Source organism: Apteryx mantelli, chromosome 2 (genome assembly GCF_036417845.1).
Source record: "Apteryx mantelli isolate bAptMan1 chromosome 2, bAptMan1.hap1, whole genome shotgun sequence".
NCBI lineage: Eukaryota > Metazoa > Chordata > Aves > Apterygiformes > Apterygidae > Apteryx > Apteryx mantelli.
Window position 1 is genome coordinate 93014657 of NC_089979.1, and position 21283 is coordinate 93035939.

Below are 21283 nucleotides of genomic sequence, written 5' to 3' on the forward strand. Positions count from 1 at the left end.
ACTAATAAAAAATGCATGTTCATTGTTTTTTGCATTTTTTTTAGGTGTGTGCTATAGGTCCAGAATTTCTCTTGGCCTCATTGTCTTTTTAGAAATGGAGAACTTTCTTCTCTAAAGCACTGAATTCACCTTGTGGTTGCTAGTTTGATGTTTTAGTCCATTGGCTACTGCTGTTTAGTATGCATAGTACCTGCTGTGTGTGTTAACTTTTTCCCATTCTCATGATAGCTACTGTATGCATAGTAATTTCCAATTTATAGTTTTGATGAATAATTATGTGTAACAGGCAAAAATGTTATAAAAATGCTCCTTGTATTCAAGAACTGATAATAGGAGAAAGTGTGGTAGGTAACTATGGGGAGAAATTGTGAACTGATCTTCTGTTTAAGTCTGACTTAAGTCTTTTGGGGTGGTATTAATACCATCACAGATAGCTATATAAGAACCACCAAATGAACTTGGAATATGAGAATCCTCAATATTTGGTTAGGACAAGAGGAATGATTTAGAAAAATACAGAAGTCCTTAGGTAGTTAAAAATAGCCACAATTACTGTAGTGACTGGGAAATACACTAGTGTTTAGAACTGGAAAACAGTTTTCTCATCTGCTTCAGTTTTTTGTTTGTGCTTTTGTCTGTGACTGAATGAAATCCATTCTTCTGAGTCATCATGTATATGCAGGGACATGACCACTCCCCCCCCCCCTCCATGAATATGAATAGGTTCCCATATGGACTAGGGAAATCAATTAATTTCATGTTTTAACAGATCTCTGTGAAGAGACTTTGTAACTACCTACTAAAGGTTTCAAAAAACCCAGGCAAATATCGATACACTTACAGTTAAGGACTCTAAGGTACTGTGTTTGTGTTGCTTTTTTTTTTTTGGAAAATAAAAAAGCCTATAGGCATAGTATTAAGAGGGGAAGTAAAAAATAAAATGAATGCAAAATACTCCTTCCTTTCCTCTTTCCTCAAGAGGAACAAGGGGAGTGGGGAATGGAGAACACAGAAGTGTTTATATATCTAGGAACAATAATATTGTTTTCTTAAGCGTGGTTTGTTGAATTATTGCTATTAAAAGGGGAGAGAGGAAAGCAAGGCTGCTTCATGGTAAGGCTGTGACTGACTTTTGTTACATAATCTGCATTTGGATGCAGAAACAGTCTGTATCGCAGAGGGAGCGAGCAAACCAGAGCAACCCCACAGAGCAAGTCCCAACCATAGCACATGAACTTTTTCAATGACAACGTTTACAACAGTGTCAGAGCAAATTATAAACAATGTAACTGATGGAAAACCTGAGGAAAAATGAGCAATGGTTTTCAATTTGCTCATTGTCATAAGCTCGTGGTGTTAATAAAAACTTACCTCAGGTTGGATTCAACCTCACTTTAGTTTGTTATGAAGATAATGTCCTATTCCAGGTCTAATCCTGCAAATATGAACTCATAACTACATATATACAAGCAGTTTCACTTCATGCCAAAGTCAAAACACTCTGATATTTGTTCACAAAATAAGGTGCCTTTTTCTCTATTTTCTTTTGTGTCAATGCAGTGAAATTGCATTTCAAGATTATAATCTCTGATCTACAAATGCTCTCTTTGGCTGAACCTTGGGTCCTTTTTTCTCTCCCCTCTGGCCAGGCTCAGTTAATCCATGACAGAAACACTGCATCCCACTCAGCTCCAGCTGTCAAAGCAAGTGTGGCTGCTGCTGTACCAGAAAAAGTGCAAATGACTTGGACTAAAGAAAAGCTTGTAGCTGAAAAGCATAAAAACAAAGAAACAAATCTGTCTGCTTTTAAAGATATTTTCAACATAAAGCCGTAAGTACCCATGTGGTTGTTGGGAGTTCTTATTTGGTTGCGGATTTTTTAGTTGGGGTTCTGGTTATTTAAAGCAGAGTAGAAACATGATCTTTCTGTGCACCTCACTTTGAATGCTGTCCTTGTAAGGACTTATACCACCACCACCACCACCACCCTGAAGTTACTTAGTGGGTAAGAGTCACTAAATATACTCCTTAGCAGGACCATATTCATATGGCCAAAACTCTGTGTATGCCATGTGTGTTCCTTTGATTACACTGAACCCAACAATAAAGTTCCACATCCAGGTGCTCAGCATCAGTGTCCGTGCTCCATCTCTCTTCCATCCTCCTATGTCTTGAGGAGTGCTTTAGCCATGGAGCAATTGAGAGAAGGCAATAAAACGCCATCGCTATTTTGCCGGAAGGCAGCTGCTGCCTGTGTCAAGCCTGATGTCCTGTCATTACATTTGTGTGTCCACGACATCAGCTTGTTTGCTTCTCTGTGTGCCTTAGTCACGCACGCACATGTATACATCTTTTCTGAATCCAGGAAGCATGGAGTTCAAAGCATGGCTGAGGAATTTTCTGCACATGTCCAAAGCAAAACTGTGGATGGCAGCAAAGATTTAATATCTAAATTATATGTATCCTAAAACAGATAGGACTTGCAAATAGCAGACATAAGATTTTTAAGAAAGTACGTTTAGAGGGGGGAGGGAGGGGAAGGTGAGTTTGCTCTACGTGTTTTGTGAAAAGTTTGCCTTCTGCAAACTCCAAGCACCATCATGATCACCCTGCTAGAGCGCAGCTTTGTCTTGTTCTTGGCTGAATTGTGATGTCTTGGAAATATTTTCTGTCACTTCTTTAGAATCATGCAAGTTGTGGACTTATTCCAGATATTATTTTTAAACTATTGTAAATGAATAGGGTGTGGAAATTATAGTTCAGACATGGAATGCCTGTACAATTGCTGAATTAAAAATATGCCTGATAGCATAAAAATCACTTCATGCATGTTTGTTTCTCTTCCATGTAGAGAATGGGGAAATCTGTAAGTCTATATTTCATTTTCATTTAAGCAATTTAGGCTGTGTTCCCTAGTTGTTGTGGTGTTATACATTGTTTGCATGTTCCCTAAATCATGATTTGCAGTTTGTGTATTGTTTTGTACCTTGTTTTATATACTGTGATCTGGCATGTATCACTAGAAAATTTTCTATCACCATCTGTTAATGTTTTCTTCTAAATGTTATCAACTTTCCCTTCAAAGGAAGTCACAGAATGTGTATTTTAGTTTCTGTAAGAATTCAAAACTTGACAGTGCTCTTCTGTACCAGATAAATTTTTAGTTTTCTAATTGCCTACATAAAATAGTGAATATATTTGTTCTGGAAAAACAGCCCCCACTGTGATATAACTAGTCGGACAATAGGGTTTTTTTTTTTTTCTCCCACAGCGGAAACTAGCACACTTCAAAGGCTGGTTTTGCCTCGTTTCTGTGAAACCATCTGAGTGTAGAACTAACATAACTTTAGGTAGATGTTGGCTATGCTATTAGCATACAAAAAGGAGACATTATGTCTCTTTGTTCTTGGAGCGAAACTGGCTTGTGACTTTTTTTTAATTATGCGTTGTATATGTTTTTCACAACTTTAGTCCTCCTAGATATTTTTGTTTTGGAAAGAGAGATCTCATAAATTTCTCTTGTTTTCCTGAGCTGAGACAGCATTGCAGGGAGCTTGCACTGTACTTCAGATTAGTGTTAGTGAAACTCAAGAGATGCCAGACCTTGTTCAGGCACCTCGGAGGATGTCCTGTGTACTGCCACTATGAGCCTGCCAGTCTTCTGTCTGCCACAGAGCAGTACATGAGCCCAGCTGAGCACAGCTGTTGTGCTTTTGCTGCAAGACTGCAGTGCGTGACTCACTCCCAGTTTTGGCCAGCCTTATAACAGAGCTGGCAGCATAACTTCCTCGGGAACTGCAAGCAAGCTGGGTTTGGGGGAGATGGGGGGAGCTGGTTCTGTTTTCTTTCTCTGAAGAGCAGCTAAATCATCCAAGGCAGATTTTAAAAAGAAAAAAAAAAATGCATAAAGTTCTAGCAATTTCCTCTTGTCACACACAAATTTACAGCCAAGATGGTATTTGTGGACACAGCAATGAAACCGTTAGCTAATAGTAATAATGCAAGGGGGGGGCTCAGTTTCAGTTCAGCAGCGTTTACTGCCTTCATCTCATGACATGCTGGGAAACTAATCACTTTTTCATAAATTCTGTACTGTTTCTGAGTTTTCTTTACCAGGTTTATGGTAATCCTTCAGTGTTTCCCCAGGAGTACAAGATCCTTTGTAGCTCCTATGCTATTTGCTACACAGATGCTGTTAACTTTTATATAATGCAATAACTAGATTCTCAGCATTTCTAACTAGAATTCAGTTCTGTTGATATGAACAATTTATGCTTTTTCGTGTGGGTGTAAAAGGTACAACTGACAAATGGGAGAGTTGTCCATTTTGGCAAAGCAATTAGAATTGCTTGAATTTCAGCATTAAATCTTCAAAAAAGAACAACGTACTTGTGACTTCTTATCCCTAGGCATCTCATTTTCTTGTAAATTTATTTTGATTGGTGTATATGTATTGGTGTACTGAAAGTTGGTGTATATGTATTGGTGTATTGTATATGAAAATAGCATATTGTACATGCATATAGATTAAACTTATGCATTCAGATGCATTAGATGGAATACATAAATATTGTGGCAGTACTTAATGTTTGGGTTTTTTTTGTCCTAGGAATCAGTCAAATGTGAGAAGAATGCACACCGCTGTGAAGCTCAATGGAGTAGTGCTTAATAAATCACAGCATGCACAGCTAGTTCTCCTGAATATGCCTGGACCTCCTAAAAACAGAAAAGGGGATGAAAACTGTATCCTCTACTATATTGCTCCATATTTCTTGAAACTGGGAGTTTGGTTTTGTGATTGTGCCATCTGGATACTTGTCTGGATAACCATTGGTAGGGTTATGTTGGTAAGCATAGCTTTGTTTTGGGGAAAACAACATTTGCTTACAGAAATATGGTTTTCGGAAGTGTTGATAGTGGTGGGTTTTTAGTTCAATTGATGTAAGATAATCTTCAATTTTGAACTCTGCTTTTTTTTGTTTCTTTACCTTATCTTTTCTGAAAGTGAGTTGGGCAGGAACAAGATATTTTGGGGGTTTCCACAGGAAAGTTAGTTCTCACTTCTTTCTGAGCAAGCAGGTGGATTGGATAATGGGATGGTTCTGTGCTGTGTACATAAAAGGGGACAGGAAAATTCTTTCATGAAACTGCTCTTTCATTGTATGTTGGGTTTTTTGAGTGATTAATGGCCACTTTGTTTCTTTTCTGTGATTCCTTGACTTAATGGTACTACAGACATGGAGTTCTTGGAAGTTCTGACAGAAGGTCTGGACAGAGTTCTCCTAGTCCGAGGCAGTGGACGTGAAGTGATCACCATTTATTCTTAACCTTTTTGTTTTCTGGGTGTTGTTTTTTTGTTCTGTTTTTTAACTGAATGTGCAAAGTTATTTGCCATAATTTGAGCAACCTCACAAAAAGTTCTAGTGCATTGAAAATGATCTGCAACCTGAATCTTCTGATGACGTGTTTTGGTGTTTTGGTGTTTTTTTTCTATTGAAAGTTATATTTAAATTATATTTTTAGAAAGATAGATCTATGTAGAAAATATTTCTGTAATTAATCAGTAAATGCCGGAGGGATCAGGATATTTATATGTAGCACACACTAACGTTTGTTAAACTGGTGAAGCACAAGAAATGGTAGTTATGACACTTTTAAACATAGAGATGTAAGCAATTTATATTATGTGCTTCTGAATCTTTGTTCCCCTTCTGAATTAAAAGGGAAAAATTTAGGAGAAACTTGTTTCCACCCCTACCAAAATGCTGCTATGTTGCTTCTGTTGGGATTTGACCTGGTTCAATAAATTTCATTCAGAAATATATACAGCTACTCTAAACTTGTATTTAATTGTGTGCATGAAATGTTCCCCATTTGCAAAATCCGTAAAAGCTCATGATTTGCCAAGGTTATTTTGAATAACATTTTTCTGCCTTTTTAAAATACTTTAAGTTTGGTACCTGTAGCCTCCAGGTGACAGTAATGGTAGATTGACCAGTTTTTCTCTTGAGCTATGAGTAGTTCCAGCATGTTTCACAGGTTTCCCGGTGCAGCCTGAGGGTGTCCAGCACATAGGGAGTCCACAATGCAGGAACTCCACCTGGCTGCAGATACAGCTGTAACGGTTGGTAAACAATAGCAAGTTCATTAATGAAGTGCAGTCTGTTTTAGCTGATGTTTATTTTGAGAAATGCCATATGTATGTGCTGTTGTTAAAACTGGCTTTTCCGAAATGAATGAGCTCTTAAGTGTTTTTGTTCAAACTTGTTGAAAGACTTGTGAAGGTGTACTCTTACTTGAAGGTGCATTTTCAGTTTGTCAGAATTCTGTCCCTTTTCAGTCACTCCATTTTTAATTTTGTAAATGTTGTTTAACACAATGTTTGGCTATTGGAAGATGGTTCTACTCTAAAAAGACTGGGATTTTTTCACCTTACATAAACAGAATTTTCATATAGAACAGTCACTTAAAAAAAAATTATTTCTAGTGTAATCTCAGAAAGGTTTTTAACTGAAACACATCCTTCGCACTCTTGCCACAGCGTCCTGAACACATGCCCACACCAAGCAGCAGACCTCCTCAGACCACAGGTTAGGTGGGTGGATGGGTGCTGCCAGCCACCTCAGCAGGGAGCTGCCCACTACTCTTACTGCCTGCTTTCTCCTGGTGCTGCTGTGTGGCTCTGGTTCAGCTGGCTCATGTTGCAGTTGACAGAGCTCCCAGCCCCTTGTTTGTTATGAGGCCACAGAAATGCTCAAGTGGAGCAGAAGCCTTCCTCCTGGTTCCTGAAGTCACAAGCTTCCAGTCTTGGCCATCATGGGAGGCTCCACTTCCCAACTAAACAGGCACAGGGTCTCAGAGAAGATCCAGTCACCATATGTCTTATCCCTGAAGCTGTGCAGTCTGCTGATCTCTGCCTGCAGCTCCATTGCTTAGTGACACAGTTCCTCGACAAGTGCGCATCTCCTGTGGGCTAGAAGACGATCTCCCACTGCCCCAGCCTCAACCAGAGGCCCTAGGCATGCCCTACAGCCCGAGACCAGCAGAGAGCCACATCGCCCTTCTGGGGTGTTGACTGGGTCGAGGCCCCTGTTGCAGGGTCTGTTGCTAGGTTGGAGCAGCTGCCACATGTGCTCCATGGAAGCCATGGGCTGGGCTGCCACCTTTCCTCACCTGCTGCCCTTGAGGGTGGGGGGGAAAACTGGGCTTTTGCATGCCCCCCTTGGGCCTAGTATACAAACGCATGGGTAATTAGGTTGTCTAAAAAGGTGGCTTCCCACTGTAAAATGGCAGTTGTGAAACAAAATGGCAGCCCATGTGTATCTTGTGGGAGGGGCCTTCCTGCTCTCCCACCTTTCTGGGGTGGTCAGGAGGGGGTGGCTGGTCCTGTCAGCCAGTAACAGTGCTGCACATGTGAGGCACAATGGCGTCAAAGCCAGTCACAGAGCAGTGTGAAAGGATGAGGATCCTGGCATTTGCAAGATGGCAGCTCTCTGCCATAAAGTGAAGACTGACAGAAACTAGCGGCTCCTGTTTGTGGTTGGAAGGGACTTCCTGGTCTGACATGCTTCAAGGTAAGCTGAAAGGGGTGGCTTATCCCACCAGCCATTGCTGGGCCACCTGTGAATGCATGGGTTGAGATAAATGGACCATGGACCGGAAGAGAGGAGGGACTTTTGGGGAAAGTGGGACATGTAATGGCTGCCAGGAGTGGGCTTGCTCTGGAAGCTGGGGGGCAATGGGTTGAGGGTGGCACCTGTCACTTCTCTTGGATAACAGTTGCCCTTATTGATATTATGGCACATTGGTCAGATGCACAGAACAGTGCAACTGGAGCATGCTAAAAGATCTCTCCCAAGAAATGAAAAATGCATTTGGTTGTGATGCCTGCATTGCATTCTCCACTGGAAAATGTAAATTCCCTCTGAGCAGGGGAGCAGATTGGGGCAGAGACATCACAGCTGATTTTTATCAGAACATCTGTTAATTAAGCTCTTATTAATAGAATCAAGCTGTTGTAATTAATAGCAGATAACTGTTCTGTCATTCATTTACTCACAGGCTTGCTTATCGTTACCTCCTCTAAGCAACAGTTGGGAGGCCAACCCCAGGGTTCATACTGGCACACCAGTGGCTTTGAGGTGGGTGTTTGGAAAGTCCCTTAGTGAAGCTTTTGTCTCATCAGATATGTGTACTATCCTGTAGTCTTCATCTGCATAGAGCAGCCCCCACCTTCTTGGATGTGGCTTGAGTTTTACAACCCGGTGTCAATGGCAGTGTGTGCTGGTGTTGTGAGCTTTTAGTGGTGCTTGTGCGTTCAACAGCCTGGAGCTGATCAGTCTTTGGGAGACTGTTATGTGCTCCCTTTCAGGAAAAAGCTTTTCTCCTTTCAACCTGCTCTTTTTCTTGTTGCTGTTTTGCTATCCACACCCATAGGTCCCTGGGGAGTCCGTTCCCATGCACTCAGAGGAGTGGCTGTTCCGACATTCTGACCAGAACTCCTACCCCTGTGTGAGCCAGTCAGGCAAGGCTGAGCAGTTGGAGGCTGCAGAAGGAGCACAATTCTTGGAAGCGGCGTAATGGGCTGAACTTACAGGTCGAGGACAGTATTATTTGGGTCTTACGAAGGCACTTGATTGCAGAGCAGTGAACGTTAGGGCACAGTGGCAGGAGCTGCAGGCTGTACTTGATTTGAAGGGGTGCTAGCTTAGCAAATTCCTTGCTCAAGAGCATGAATTAATCAGAGGGAGCTGCGTTGCTAGGATGGAAATACAGTAGGAATGTGTGCAGTGTCTTGTAGGAAAGGGCACTTTTACAGTCCTGCTCTTGCCTTTTTGCCAACTAGGAGCACCTAGGAAGCATCCTGAGTGTGGGAGCTATTGCTCACAAGACACTGGAAGAGTTCCTAACTTTATTTCTTGGGTTTTTGATGTTTGGCCGGAAGTTGCATTTGCATACAGGGACCAGTGGATCAGCTGGAATTCTTGGTGTGAGGTCCTGGAGATGGTCTGGCACAGAGGTGGCTGCACTGGGTTGAATGTGTAGGGGGATCACCTGCCAGGCATCTGTGCAGCAGAATTAGGTATGCTATTACTCTGAATGGTGCAAAAGTCTGCAAGGAATGTACTGTTTGATGGTACTAACCTGTCTAGCTTGAATTTTGTTCATTGATACATCTGTTCTCATGATAGAAAACAATACTTTATTTAACTGTGATACAGAAGCCAGAGTTTTTCCTGTGGCTCTGTAGCAGACAGCCATGACCACCAGTAACCCCCATAGGTGACTTTTTCACTTAATATAATTCATACAGAAAAAACATGAAAAGTTCTTGCCAGCAGTGCGAGCAAGAAACTGTGCATCTCAGGCAACTTTTATTGACTCTTACCTGCTTCTGTATGTACTATTCAAGAGAATGTCTTAGCTGCAGTGCATAAAAGTGAGGGTTACTTCTCTGCAGTCTGTTCAAGTACATTATAGAAATTACATTATAGAAGTACATTATGATCTTTAATAACAGATTATTTGCATCAGGCTTCTTACACTGTTAGTTTCCTTGTATTGACAGTACAGTGAGTGTGGGTGGTGTGGGTTTTTTTTTTTTTTCCCTCCTTCCTCTCACTGCCCAAAATGGACATCATGCTTAGAATAACAGCTGAAACACAACTCCAACCTAGGTGTTGGTCCACCATGACCATGCAGAACTGCTTGCTTTGAAGTACTCTTCAACCCCATTGCTGGGGGGTCGAAGAGTACTTCGACTCTTTGCAGTGCAATGTCATCGGTACTGCTGCCATTCCTCTCCCACTGAGACTTACACCTTAACTTTTGATGAGCATCACAAGATATGGCACCTCCAGCCAAGGAGGTCATCTACCAGAACAACTTGATGCTCCAAGCCAGGGGTGCCCTCAACCATGGTCCTGGCATTCATTTGCCAGGGCCACTGCAGTCCTGTATGCCTGCTCCAAAAAAATGGACACACTTTGTGCTGCAACTATTGAAGGACAAATGTGCATTTCGCCAAGGTGCTCACCCACCATAGCAGCTTAAAAGAACATGTCCTGCCAAGCACTCCTGCATGACGGCACTAGCCCTCAGATGCCTGTTCAGGCCCCTCTGAAGATGGCCATGCAAGCACATCATTTCACTACAAAAACTGACATCGGGCCTCGAATCACAGCAGAAATGTGACTTCAGCCAAGGAGTTTGTCCACCATGATGATGACAAAGCATGCTCAATCTTTCTCAGTATGCCTTAGCTTCCAGATGAAAAGGAGAAGATATGCACCTCTGGTCAAGGAGGTAGTTTCCCGAAAGAACTCCTTGAACAGCTCAGCCTAGGCCCTAAGAGCAGCTCGGCCACCAGTTGAGGTAGCAGTTTGCATGGCAGTTCTGGGCTCTTAGATTTTCTGAGAACCTTGTTGGAGATTGTGGGAGGTGTCTGGAAACTCTGAGGAACTAGAGTGCCTGCTGCTGACAGCTAAGGAGAGCCGGGCAAGGACAGCCACAGGAGGCCTTAACTTTTGGGAAGCTCAGGCAAGGTCTAGCTGCTGCTAAGGAGCTCTGGGTGCCCCTGATCAGAGGGAGTTGGAGCCTTCCACTAATTTGATGGCAAAAAAAGCTCATCTAGCCATAGTGCTCACCCACCACTCCTTCCAACAAGTGTTTGCCAAGTTCTGCCCTACAAATTTACCATGCTATGTACAGGTGTAAGTATATAAAGTGAAAACACAGGTGCAGGATCCAAGGATGTTGATGGTGTTACTGTTAAGAGGGGGTGTGGATATGTGGATGCCTTTTCACAAGGTTCATATTTCCTTACACAAACAGTATGGATCCACATTCGGTATATTTTGAATCACAAGGCAGAATCTTTTTCTTATGATTAATCTAGTAACTTTAGAGGTTGTTTGAAGACTGTGAGGAATAGAACTGAAAACAATTCAACTTAGGTTACAACTTCCCAGCAAGTTTCTGCAAAGATGGTCTCAAATTCTGTTCAGATATGTGCACTGAGGTTTTTGTTTTGTCCTGAAGTAATTTCTTACATTGCATTTCAGTGGCTATTTCAAAGATGTAGTTCACTTCCTTGGTTGAATTACACTTGCTGCATAATAGCTTTCCTTGGCTTACTGAGATGGATATTGCAAATCTTTTCCTAAAAAAAGTTTTGTTATGTGTGATGGTTTGTCTGCATAGCGTAGCTTTTTTTCATATGAATTGGATGGTTGGTTGTTTTTAGAGAAGTGGTTGTGGTGTTCAATGATTTTTTTTTCTTTAAATAGAAGGTCTTGGTGGTGTTTGGGGGTTTTTGTCTGGCTTTTTCTTTTTCCTTGATTTTTGGCCCTAGACTCTGGGAAAATATTGCTCTAGGAGTAGACCTTGAAGCAGTAGACCTTGATAGACAGGTGATGTTTACTGAGTTAATGGTGGAAGTCAAGAAGGAAACAGATGCTTCCAGTTTCATTCTTTACCTACTTCTTCCCACTCACAAAAACATGGCTTTCAATAACAAACACGTACTCCAAGCTATGGGCACAGATGTGCCAACCTTTTGGCGTATAGCTTTGAAGTTCCTTGAAGAAATCTCTCTCTCTATATATATATATATTTTTTAATCCCACAAGCCCGTGGTATACTTATGGTACATAGATGATACCTTTACTATAAAACTGGCCTTGTTCATTGTTTTCCACCTGAAATGCAATACGAATGTGACCAAGGCTAAACCAATGTCCCCATGCAGAAGTCAGGTGCTTGGGAACAGTGGAGGAATTTAGCATCTCCCTGTAGCAGGGGGAGTTAGTTTCTAATATTCTCATCAAACAATTTAAGTGCTATCATTAGAAGAATATTAATTTAATAATGGAAAAGCTTTCAAACTCTTCTTAGGCTGTCCTTTGTGATATCAGATTGATGTTTCCTACCTGAATGCTAGATGGCTCACCATTACCTTTGGTGGAATCCAATTTTCATAAGGTTAAATTACATTTTGACCTTCAGCTTTATGGTTAAAAATATAACAAAAAATAGGACTATAAGGCATATTGTATAGTGTCATTTAAAGATTTTTTGAAGAATTATTTCATGCAGCTTAACAGGATTTCCACTACCTCCCTGCTCTTTCCATTAGAGGATACAGATTGGAGAAGGTCAAAACTATTGACAATTTATTTGGCTAGGACAATAGCTCTCAAGTAGGTGATTGTGAGGAAACTAAAGTAGCTTAACTTTGCTGTAAACTGACAGGAAGTTGCTAAAAATAAACTCCTGTAGCCCTCAGCTTAAAGTGCCTCATAGTCCAGTTTAGCCCTAAGAATGAAACAGTTCTCCAAACCCCCTGGTCTTGTGATCTTTTTTAATCATTATTTTTGGCAATTGCCATATACTTCTTTAGCATCACATAGAATAGACATTTTTAGCATCTTGTTCTCTGCAATTGGATCTTACAGGATTAGTACTTTTTAAACCACTTTGAGCACCCATTGTTGTTGGCACTAAAATGCTCAAGATAAGGATGAAACTTGCTATGTCTCAAAAGATTTTTTTCATTTTTGATGAAAACTTCCTAATGGTTACTAATCCTTTGAATGGAGCAGTAATAGCAGCAGGAGCACTAACAAAGCACTCCTCCCCTCCCCAGCATTTTTATCCACATCCTGTTTAAGTCTTCTCTGAGCAGCTGACATGCTGCCTGTCTGGGAGTCCTATCTATATTATAAGCGTTGGTGATACTATTCATGTCAGAAAATTCTTCCAGGAAAGAAAGCTTGGTGGAGATCAGCAAGCTTTCGGACTGAACTTTTCCATGCTACCCTTGCACTGCTTAAAGTTAGCCCAAAGTGCATGTTTGTATTCGGAATAGGTTATGTAACTTATATATGTTCAATGCTGTTGTGCATGACCATGCACATGGAATGAGCACAGCAACACTCTGCTATTCACTGCTTCTCTAACTGGAGGGAATTGTCCAAGGACCATATCCAGACAAATTTCCAGGCTGCATATCTAGGGCCATTGCTTGCTCTGCCCTCCGCTGGGTGCCTGGTGTAGGGCCCCCTCTCATTCCCTACTATCTGTTCTTTCTGCCATGCCCCAAATTCACTCTTGTTTCAACTCCCCAAGGGGCTCTTTCCTGGGCCTTCTCATTCTTCAGCATCTTTCACCTACTTCCTAAAAGCCATCCAGCCCTAAAGTCCGAACACTGCCAAAACCACACCCTCCTCCTGTTTCTCACTATTCCTACCCTTCCTTTATCACCCCCACTCTTCAGGCTACTCCTTCCCAAAGACCTTTTCCACACACAGTTCTGCACTCCATCATCCAGGGATCCAGGCACAAGCTTGTCCTTTCCCTACATCCTGCCACAAATCACTCTCCTCCCAGTATGCTCTTTCATCTCTGGCTAAACCCTGGCATGGTCACATGTTTCTTTGCCTTTCCCCCAGGAGGCTTCCATCAAATGCTAGAAGCATTCCTCCCCTGTGCAGCACTCAGCAGGCTCTGGTGTGCCTTATGGAGCCTTTGGCTTACATTACTCTCCATCTTCCCAGCCTGACAACATGTTTCAGCATACATTCTGGTTGGCATTACACACAGGCTCTGAACCCTATACATATTCAAGACTAGCACGGAATCTGCCAGGACAAGCTCCTGAGCAAGCTGATCTAACTTGGAAGTTGGTTGTACTTTGAGCAACAGGTTTGACAAGAGACATCCAGATGTCATCTCCAAAATTTAAATCTTTCTGTAATTCTCTGTTACCAAAAAAAGCCATCTTTCTCCCTTTCTCTGGCCAACAATTTCTGCCAGTTCATCTTACTGTCCTTCCTGTTGATTACCCCTTTATCTCACTCCCCCTCCCCAGATTTCCCTGCATCTTCTTCCTTCTGCCAAAACCACCCACTTTTTCTACGCTTGCTGCCTCTTTGCAGTGAGCATCCTCTTTTACCTTTCATTTTCTCAGAGCAGAAGGATGCTCCCTTTCCCACTCTTCTATCCACAACACTTCCCATATATTAGAACTCAGTAAACCTCTCACACCACTGTGTAGGCCTCCTCAGACTGAGGACAGTTGTGTCTCTGCTAGGTAGCAGTCTGCCACACCCTTCCAATAGTTGCAGCCCAGCTGGGTCCTCTGTCTAACAGATGATCATCCTTACCTTTAGAGACTTGCTGAGACCCTTCCTTATTTCCTTCCAGCTATGGAGGATGGCCAGAGGGCAAACTTCTGAATCTTGACTAGGAGGAGACAGAACCCAGTTCTAAAGCAGACAAGGGAGGGGCTGTTGGCCCTTTGCTTATGAAGCATTTTGCCTAGTCAGGAGCTTCAATTCCCAAAATTATAACTAACATTTATGGTCTCATCTAAAGAGAGCATTACCTGCATTGCCACACCAGTACTCTTCCTCTCATTCCTACTTGTTCTGGCTTGCACAGTTATGCCACCTGCAGAGATGCTCCTCACTAAGGCTTGATAATGTATAACGGCAAAGGAAGGCTTTCAGGAAAGGGCCTTGCTAAGCTGCTTAATGCCTCTGTGCTTTTTTTCCCCACAGTATCCTTGATGTATGTTTTGTCCCATGGAGCAGGACATTTCTAAAAAGGTTGTACTAACCAGAAAAGTACGCAGCAGGAACTGTAGTCTCGGACAAAGAGGAAAAGGCAAGTGTACAGTGCCACAGTCCTTGGGCTTACAGAAGGAAGATAACAGTACTTCAGAGCTGGTGGTATGGCAATACCCCTGTTGTCTGTTCCATCTCCATCCATTGTTTCAGGGTTCTTCACCAATTGTTTTAAAAACTCTTCTGAGCTGGTTGCCATTATTACTCTGTTCTTCCATCCTTTGCCTTTGTTTGACCTTGATTCACTTAAGGAAGAGGATGATGGTAACAATGATGATGACAATGTAACCTTTCAGAAAGGCAGCAAGAATGCCCACAGGAAAAAGACTGCCTTCACTTTCAAAGATGAAGTAGTGAAGCTCTTTCAGGACAATTATCTATTCCAAAAACACTTTCCCTCAGCTGCTCAGTCTTCCATGCCATACATAGTTAGTTAGACTACCTGTATTTAAGTCCCTGCATTCCTTCCTCCACCCCACCACTACATTGTCTTATGGAGGAAAAAAAAAAAAAAATTGCCCTGAATTACAACCAGCTCACTTTTAACAGAACATATCCTTGACAAATAGTGGTGTGTGGCTGTCTAGCCATGAAGAGTGTCTTTAAGCTCTGTTGCACATAGGGGAAGGATCTTTGTAACAATTGACTTTCACTACTTTTGTAGCCTTTTAGGAACTGCTGATATTAAATATATATTTTATTGGTATTTGTTTACAACCACTTGCAACTACTGGTTAGCTGCATTTTAGAAATCTTAAAAAAGGTATCTTTGAGCATAAATAATTGGAAAGTTAAGGAGACAGTACTGTGAAACATTCGACTTTTGTCCTGTATCTCATCTTTTGAAAACATGAGAATTTAAACTTGCACAAACAGCAAAAAACCCACAAAGGTCAGTAAGGAAATAGGATTGGTTCAAGGAAAATTCTCAAAAATGAGAATTTCTCATGCCATAAACATGTAAGTACCAAGATGGAAATGAAAAAGAAAATAAAGTTAGATTTGCTTTAAAATCTTACACCATTTTGAGTCCTGAACCATAATATCGAATAGCCATAACTTGTCAGGTACAATTAATATTGCCAACTAACATTAAATGCTCAGGGAGTTGTAGCATTAGCACTTATGCTCTAAGAGCAGAATGTCAAGTCTGCACACATGGAACAAGGGAAAAAGAGCAGGCCCAAGCCATAGTCAGTGCTGCTGGGGCAGGGATGCAGCAAGCTGTCTGAGAGCTGGCATGTCTTTGTTGCAGTAAACTGGGGCAATGCCAAAATGATACGGTTTGACCTATATTTAAAACCACCATTAACAACCACAATTAAGAAAGACAATTAAGAGAGATGAAGGTAGGATAGCTGAAAGTTAAGGACAGGATTTCCATACAGCAACAGCTACCACCACAACAAAGGTAATTGCATGTAGCTGGTCTGAAGTTCTTCAGAACTTGGAACACATTGTCTCAAAAGTTTTAAATCTCAGAATTTCAAAGAGGGGAAAAAAAAAAATCTGATTCCATTCTCGAAGGGAACAAATTTCCCTGAATATGACACTCCACACAAGTTCTGAGATAAATATAGTTTTCTGTCAGTAGAATACTGTTGGCATATATTAGCAATATTTTATTTTAGTTCTGCCTTTTAGATTCAATACTATTCAAAGTACTGGCATACATGTTATGCATTTTAGTAAATGCTGTACTTCACAGGATACAATTTTAACATGCAACTGTATGCAATAAAGCTTTTTACTTTGATACTAACAAAACACATTTTTAAGAGATCACAAAACTTCAACCATGTCAGCGTGTTTCTGCCAAGCAGTTGGCTTCCCAGAAACAGCATCCAAATCCTCTCTGCACACTGAATCTGTGTGCTCCAACTCTATCTCAGTTAGTCACAGCTGCTCCCTGCTACCCTGTGCCTGGTGAGGCACCATTCCTGCAGTGAAGCTCACGTGTGCTCTGTCCTCCAGCCTCTAAGGGAATAGATGAAATAACAGGCATACAGGCTGCTGATCCTTACTGTGGTACTGGGCAATAAAACTGAGGGCAGGAATACTGCCTGTATGTACTTCTCCTCCTGGTCCAGAGAGCCATATAGGCATATATGTGTGTATCACTAAAAACAGAAGACAGGTGGTAGTTAGCATGAAGCAGAAGGAGGAGGAAATAAAGTGGTGGACCTGGACTAGTTTTAGGCAAGAAGGCAGACAACTGGCCGCACAGGTAGCACTATTCTTTAGGCACTTAAGTAAGTATTCCCAAAGAGAAGGCAACCATGAACAATCTATCTATTTAGTGTGTACTATAAGAGGCAGGGACAGGCTGTTGGAGCACAACATGCTTCTCAGACAGCTGATCTTCACCTCCTAACACATGGCCAGATGCAGGCTGGTCCTGCTGGCAGGGTGGAGGCATCACTGTACATGGCTTTGCAGCAACTCTGCACAGAGTGGTCTCTATCTGCACTAGGAAGTGCTTCCCCCCCCCCCCAAAGCAGTAGAGCCTTGGCCTAGCAAAATTCAAACCACCTCTCTCTCTGGCAGAAAAGTCATGGGTTAAGTCTGAGATGGAAAGAATGGTAAGGTCAGAGGGAGGAGACAGGAGGATGAAGAGCAGGCAAGGCCAGGGAAGCACACAGCTCTCCATGTGCAAATACAGGCAAGACCACATGGAATCCAATCCTGGCATTTTTGTAAATGACAAATGGTTGGCTTGGCTACTTAGATTTCTTTTAGCTTTTTTTTTTCTGTAGTGCTCTGTAAACATAATTGGGTTGTGTCCTTTCACTTTCAATTTTACCATCAGTTAAATTTTAATCAAATGTATTTGAAGAAACAACACAAGCTAAAAAGACATCCAAAATTCAGTTAAATGCACACTGTGGCACCTAAAAGTACTGCACAGTATTCACCCCCTTCATTTTTTTTTTTTTCTGTAAACTAGGTTAGTAGCTATTTGCATACTCTTTTGTGGATAAAGAGAAAACTACGCAAACCACCAGTATCTACATGAAGAAAGTTTCTGCCTTACCATCATACGATGAGATGAAATATTATTTCAAGTTCACTGCCTTTGTTATTCCAACAGCTATCTTTAAGGCTGCAATGATACCTCAGCTCCCACCGCAACATTCACTTTCAGTGCTATTTGATCAAGTCTTTATGAACTGCTAAAATAATTCTCTGTTTAATGGAAGCATACTGGGTGTGAACCCAAGCATCCTACTTTTTTTTTCAGGTCTCTTAGAAGATAACCAAGAATCTAGTTGTATATCAAAGGAATTTGGGCTCCAGTAGAGTTGACAGATGCTGCCAGCAGATATCTGAAGTCAGCTGATGCTAGATAAGATTTGATAACATACCTGTCTTGGCATGTCCTCAGTGTTAACAGGGGAGAAGCTGAATAGAAACACTACGAACAACTGCCACCACCTAAGGATTCACCTGTTTTTTCCCCCTGCAACAGGACAACACCCCCCCACCCCAGGATTTGTTTTGTGGCCCTGTTACTTCATGCTGACACCCTGTTGGCCACCTTGCACACATTACAGCACGGGGGTGGGGGGGGAATCTGGGGCTCTAACTACTCCTTTCACTCACACATTTCTTGCACTGGGGCCTGCCAAATCAATGCCTCCTGGCACTGGTTGCAATTCTGTAGCATGACAATATTCAGCCCTGATAGACAAGGGCAGCATTTTATGCAGCTGAGCTTTTAACCATTCAGCAACCAGCCTCCTCCTTCTCTACAATTTTGAAATTAGCATTTGATTCTTTTTTCCCAAGCTTGTGGCCAAGCTAGATATTGATGCATCAACTACTACTGTCCTAAACACGCTATAAAGAGGTGAGAGCAGCAGGGTACCTTCTACCAGACAAAAAGCTGATTCCACAGAGGGAACATCCTGAGGCCGACTTACCTGCTGACCCCACAAGCATGGCTGTGCAGCACTGTCCTGGTACACCTTTGTAAAACACAGTATGCCAGAGCTTCAGCAAAGTCATCACGGGCTGCTTTGTATTGCTGGGAGGGTGTCCCCCTCTGTCAGCCAACCATTTGGTTTGCTTTACTCCTCACCACTGCCATGTATTAGACAACCTCTGTAATTCCCCATGCAAAAAAGATGTTTATCAATCATGCTCATCTCTGCAGAAGAAAGAGATGCACAGGGGCATGGAGGCTGTTAGAAATGATCCACTACTGGGAACATAAACTGTAGAAGTGACCTCTTTAGTGGCGTACTGAAGGTTAAGGGCAAAAACAAAAATTGGTTTAGGGAGCCTAGGCTGAGGTTGGGCACACAGTCATTTGGACATCCTGCAGGGCTTGAGAAAAGCCTGTCCTACCTTTTCTGTAGGGCTGCAAGCCTTATGGCCAAATTCAGAGGAAACTGTAGGAAAACAAATCAGCCAAGCTCAGCCACATCTTGTTTTACTGGGTAACAAAATGCTTTTGTGTAAAATAATAAGCTGTTAAAAACACTCTCCTCTTTTGAGATCAAGTGGTGCTTATGTAAGTGGTATGCAATAAGGACAGTATAGTTAAAATACTTCAGATAATGAGGCTATTCAAACAGAAGTAAATTCAGCCCAGAAATTATTAAAGAGTAAACTAAACCGATCAATGCAGGTACAGTTTTGTTAAAGACTAAATTAGCTTCTGATTTGGCAGCGCATCTTATCACCACTATTGTTTCAATTTCAACTCATTTCTTTAAGAGAATTAGTGAACTTTTCTAAAGTCTCTTTGAAGGACTTCATCAAGTAAGCTCCTAGTTCATTGTTTGTCTCCTCAACAGCTGTGTCGTAACTGCCAAAGAGCAGAGTTGAAGCCTTCACACTCTCCCTGTTTGCTTGTAGTAAGATGAGTTTAAGCTCCTCTGCTACACTTTCATATTTTTGGTGATCAAAATTGCAAAGGTTGGCATCATCAATTGGGTAGGTGATGCCAATAGGATAGCAGTCCCTTGGAACTGGAAACTCCACATTTTTGAGCATTGGTAGCTCACAGAAAAACATGAAAAGGTGTTTAAGTGCTTCAGATGACAGGGGGTTTCCAAGAAACAAACTCCTGTAGTTTCTGACAAGGGCTTAAGCCTAAAATCAACATGTTGACATGAGTGTCTTGGATGTTACACTCCTCCAAGATGAGACTCCTGAGCACTGAAGAGGAATGGCTGAGAAGCTTGAAGAATGTCGACGGATAAAGGTCAGGAATATTGTGCCCACTCAGGTCCAGGACTTCCAAGTGACTTGAATGGAGGCTATTGGCTAAATAGGCCATATCAGCGTGATTCAGTGAGCAGTTAGAAACATCGAGCACCTTCAGTGGGGTTTTCAGTGGGCTGCAGATTTAAAGAGAAACAAGTCTTATGGCATAAAACATTGGAAAACTATGTTCACAAAATTTCACACAACTGCCCACATTATGAATGCAGCCATCATCTGCCACATTTGTTATTTTTTCTGATCTCTCCAGAGGAACAGAAAGAAGTGCAAACAATGACATGTATATTTTGCTCCTGAAATCAGTTCTCTAGATTATCTCCTTACTTCCATGACTCCATCAATCAGTTTTGTTTTCATAGGGATTCATTTAATAAAACTGTATCTGTACGTTTTGTAACAGTTAACATGCTGTCATGTTTCCATTACTTGCTTAACTAGTAGCAGATCATTACTACCACGAAAACATTCTTTTCAAAAGCTGACATAATTCTGGAGATTTAGATCATTCCCATTAAGGAAAGGGACTCATGTCAAGATAAAAGCCAATCACTATTCTAAACAAACTAACAAAACATAAGCTTTTGTTCCTAGTTTTGTTTCTACTGTATGTTTTTAAATGCCCAAGAATTTTACAAGTTGCATTGTTTTGGAGTTGCAGAGAGATCTGCTGCTGAAGAAAAAGGTTGAAAGAAGTGTACCTGAGATTACATGCAAATATTCTAGTTTAGTATAAACTAGTTCTGACAGATAAAAATCAAAAGTGATTCCTTTCATACATACTGAAGCTCAGTGAGAGCCCTTAGCTGGATCAAGGCTCAATTATGGATCAATCTCATAATTTATTTGCATTTGTAATGTGTGCCATTTGTAATATTTAAATAAAATGTCTCTTTGCGCAGGAGGGATTTTAGACCAAGATGATTCCTCTTGATGAAACTTTTGCTTGCCTTTGTTTTAAATGCTCTGAAAAGCATACAGTTAACATCTCTTTTCAGTTCAACTTCACCACTAGTGGCTTGTTATCCCTTTGAGAATAGACAAATTTTTCCAGATATTCACCATGAATGTTCCTAGGTTAACTCAATTTGAAGTATACAAAAGTATCAGATCTCTCTTGCCTTGAGACAAACACACACAACAAACAGCTGAAGTCAAAGTCTCAAACCAAAGTCTAATATCCTCCTGCCCATTTAAAAATAGTATCTGTGGAATCTTAGTATTTACTATTTTTTGAGAAAGCTACGGCAGAACAATGAAAACATTCACTAGAGACCCAGAAGCACCACTTGGAATATGACTCAGAACTTACACAAAAGGCCAGCCCTGGCTTATTTGAGCTATAAGCTCAAGAATGTGGCAAATCAAAGATGTCTGGGTGTACTCCTCTCTTGTGTGCTAGCTGAGAACATTCTCATCATATTCAT

At 41.5% G+C, this 21283-nt stretch overlaps 1 protein-coding gene across 2 annotated transcripts in view; it reads left to right on the forward strand.

Annotated features, from left to right (window-relative positions):
- SLC12A7 (solute carrier family 12 member 7) overlaps window positions 1–5824 on the forward strand; it is a 74283-nt gene extending 68459 nt beyond the window's left edge. For both annotated transcript variants that reach the window (XM_067291048.1, XM_067291049.1), the window contains exons 22-24: window positions 1650–1831; window positions 4610–4743; window positions 5236–5824. In XM_067291048.1, the coding sequence (XP_067147149.1) occupies window positions 1650–1831; window positions 4610–4743; window positions 5236–5327 (408 nt within the window). In that variant the 3' untranslated portion in view covers window positions 5328–5824. The remainder of the gene's footprint in view (window positions 1–1649; window positions 1832–4609; window positions 4744–5235) is intronic.
- Window positions 5825–21283: the final 15459 nt, after the last annotated feature.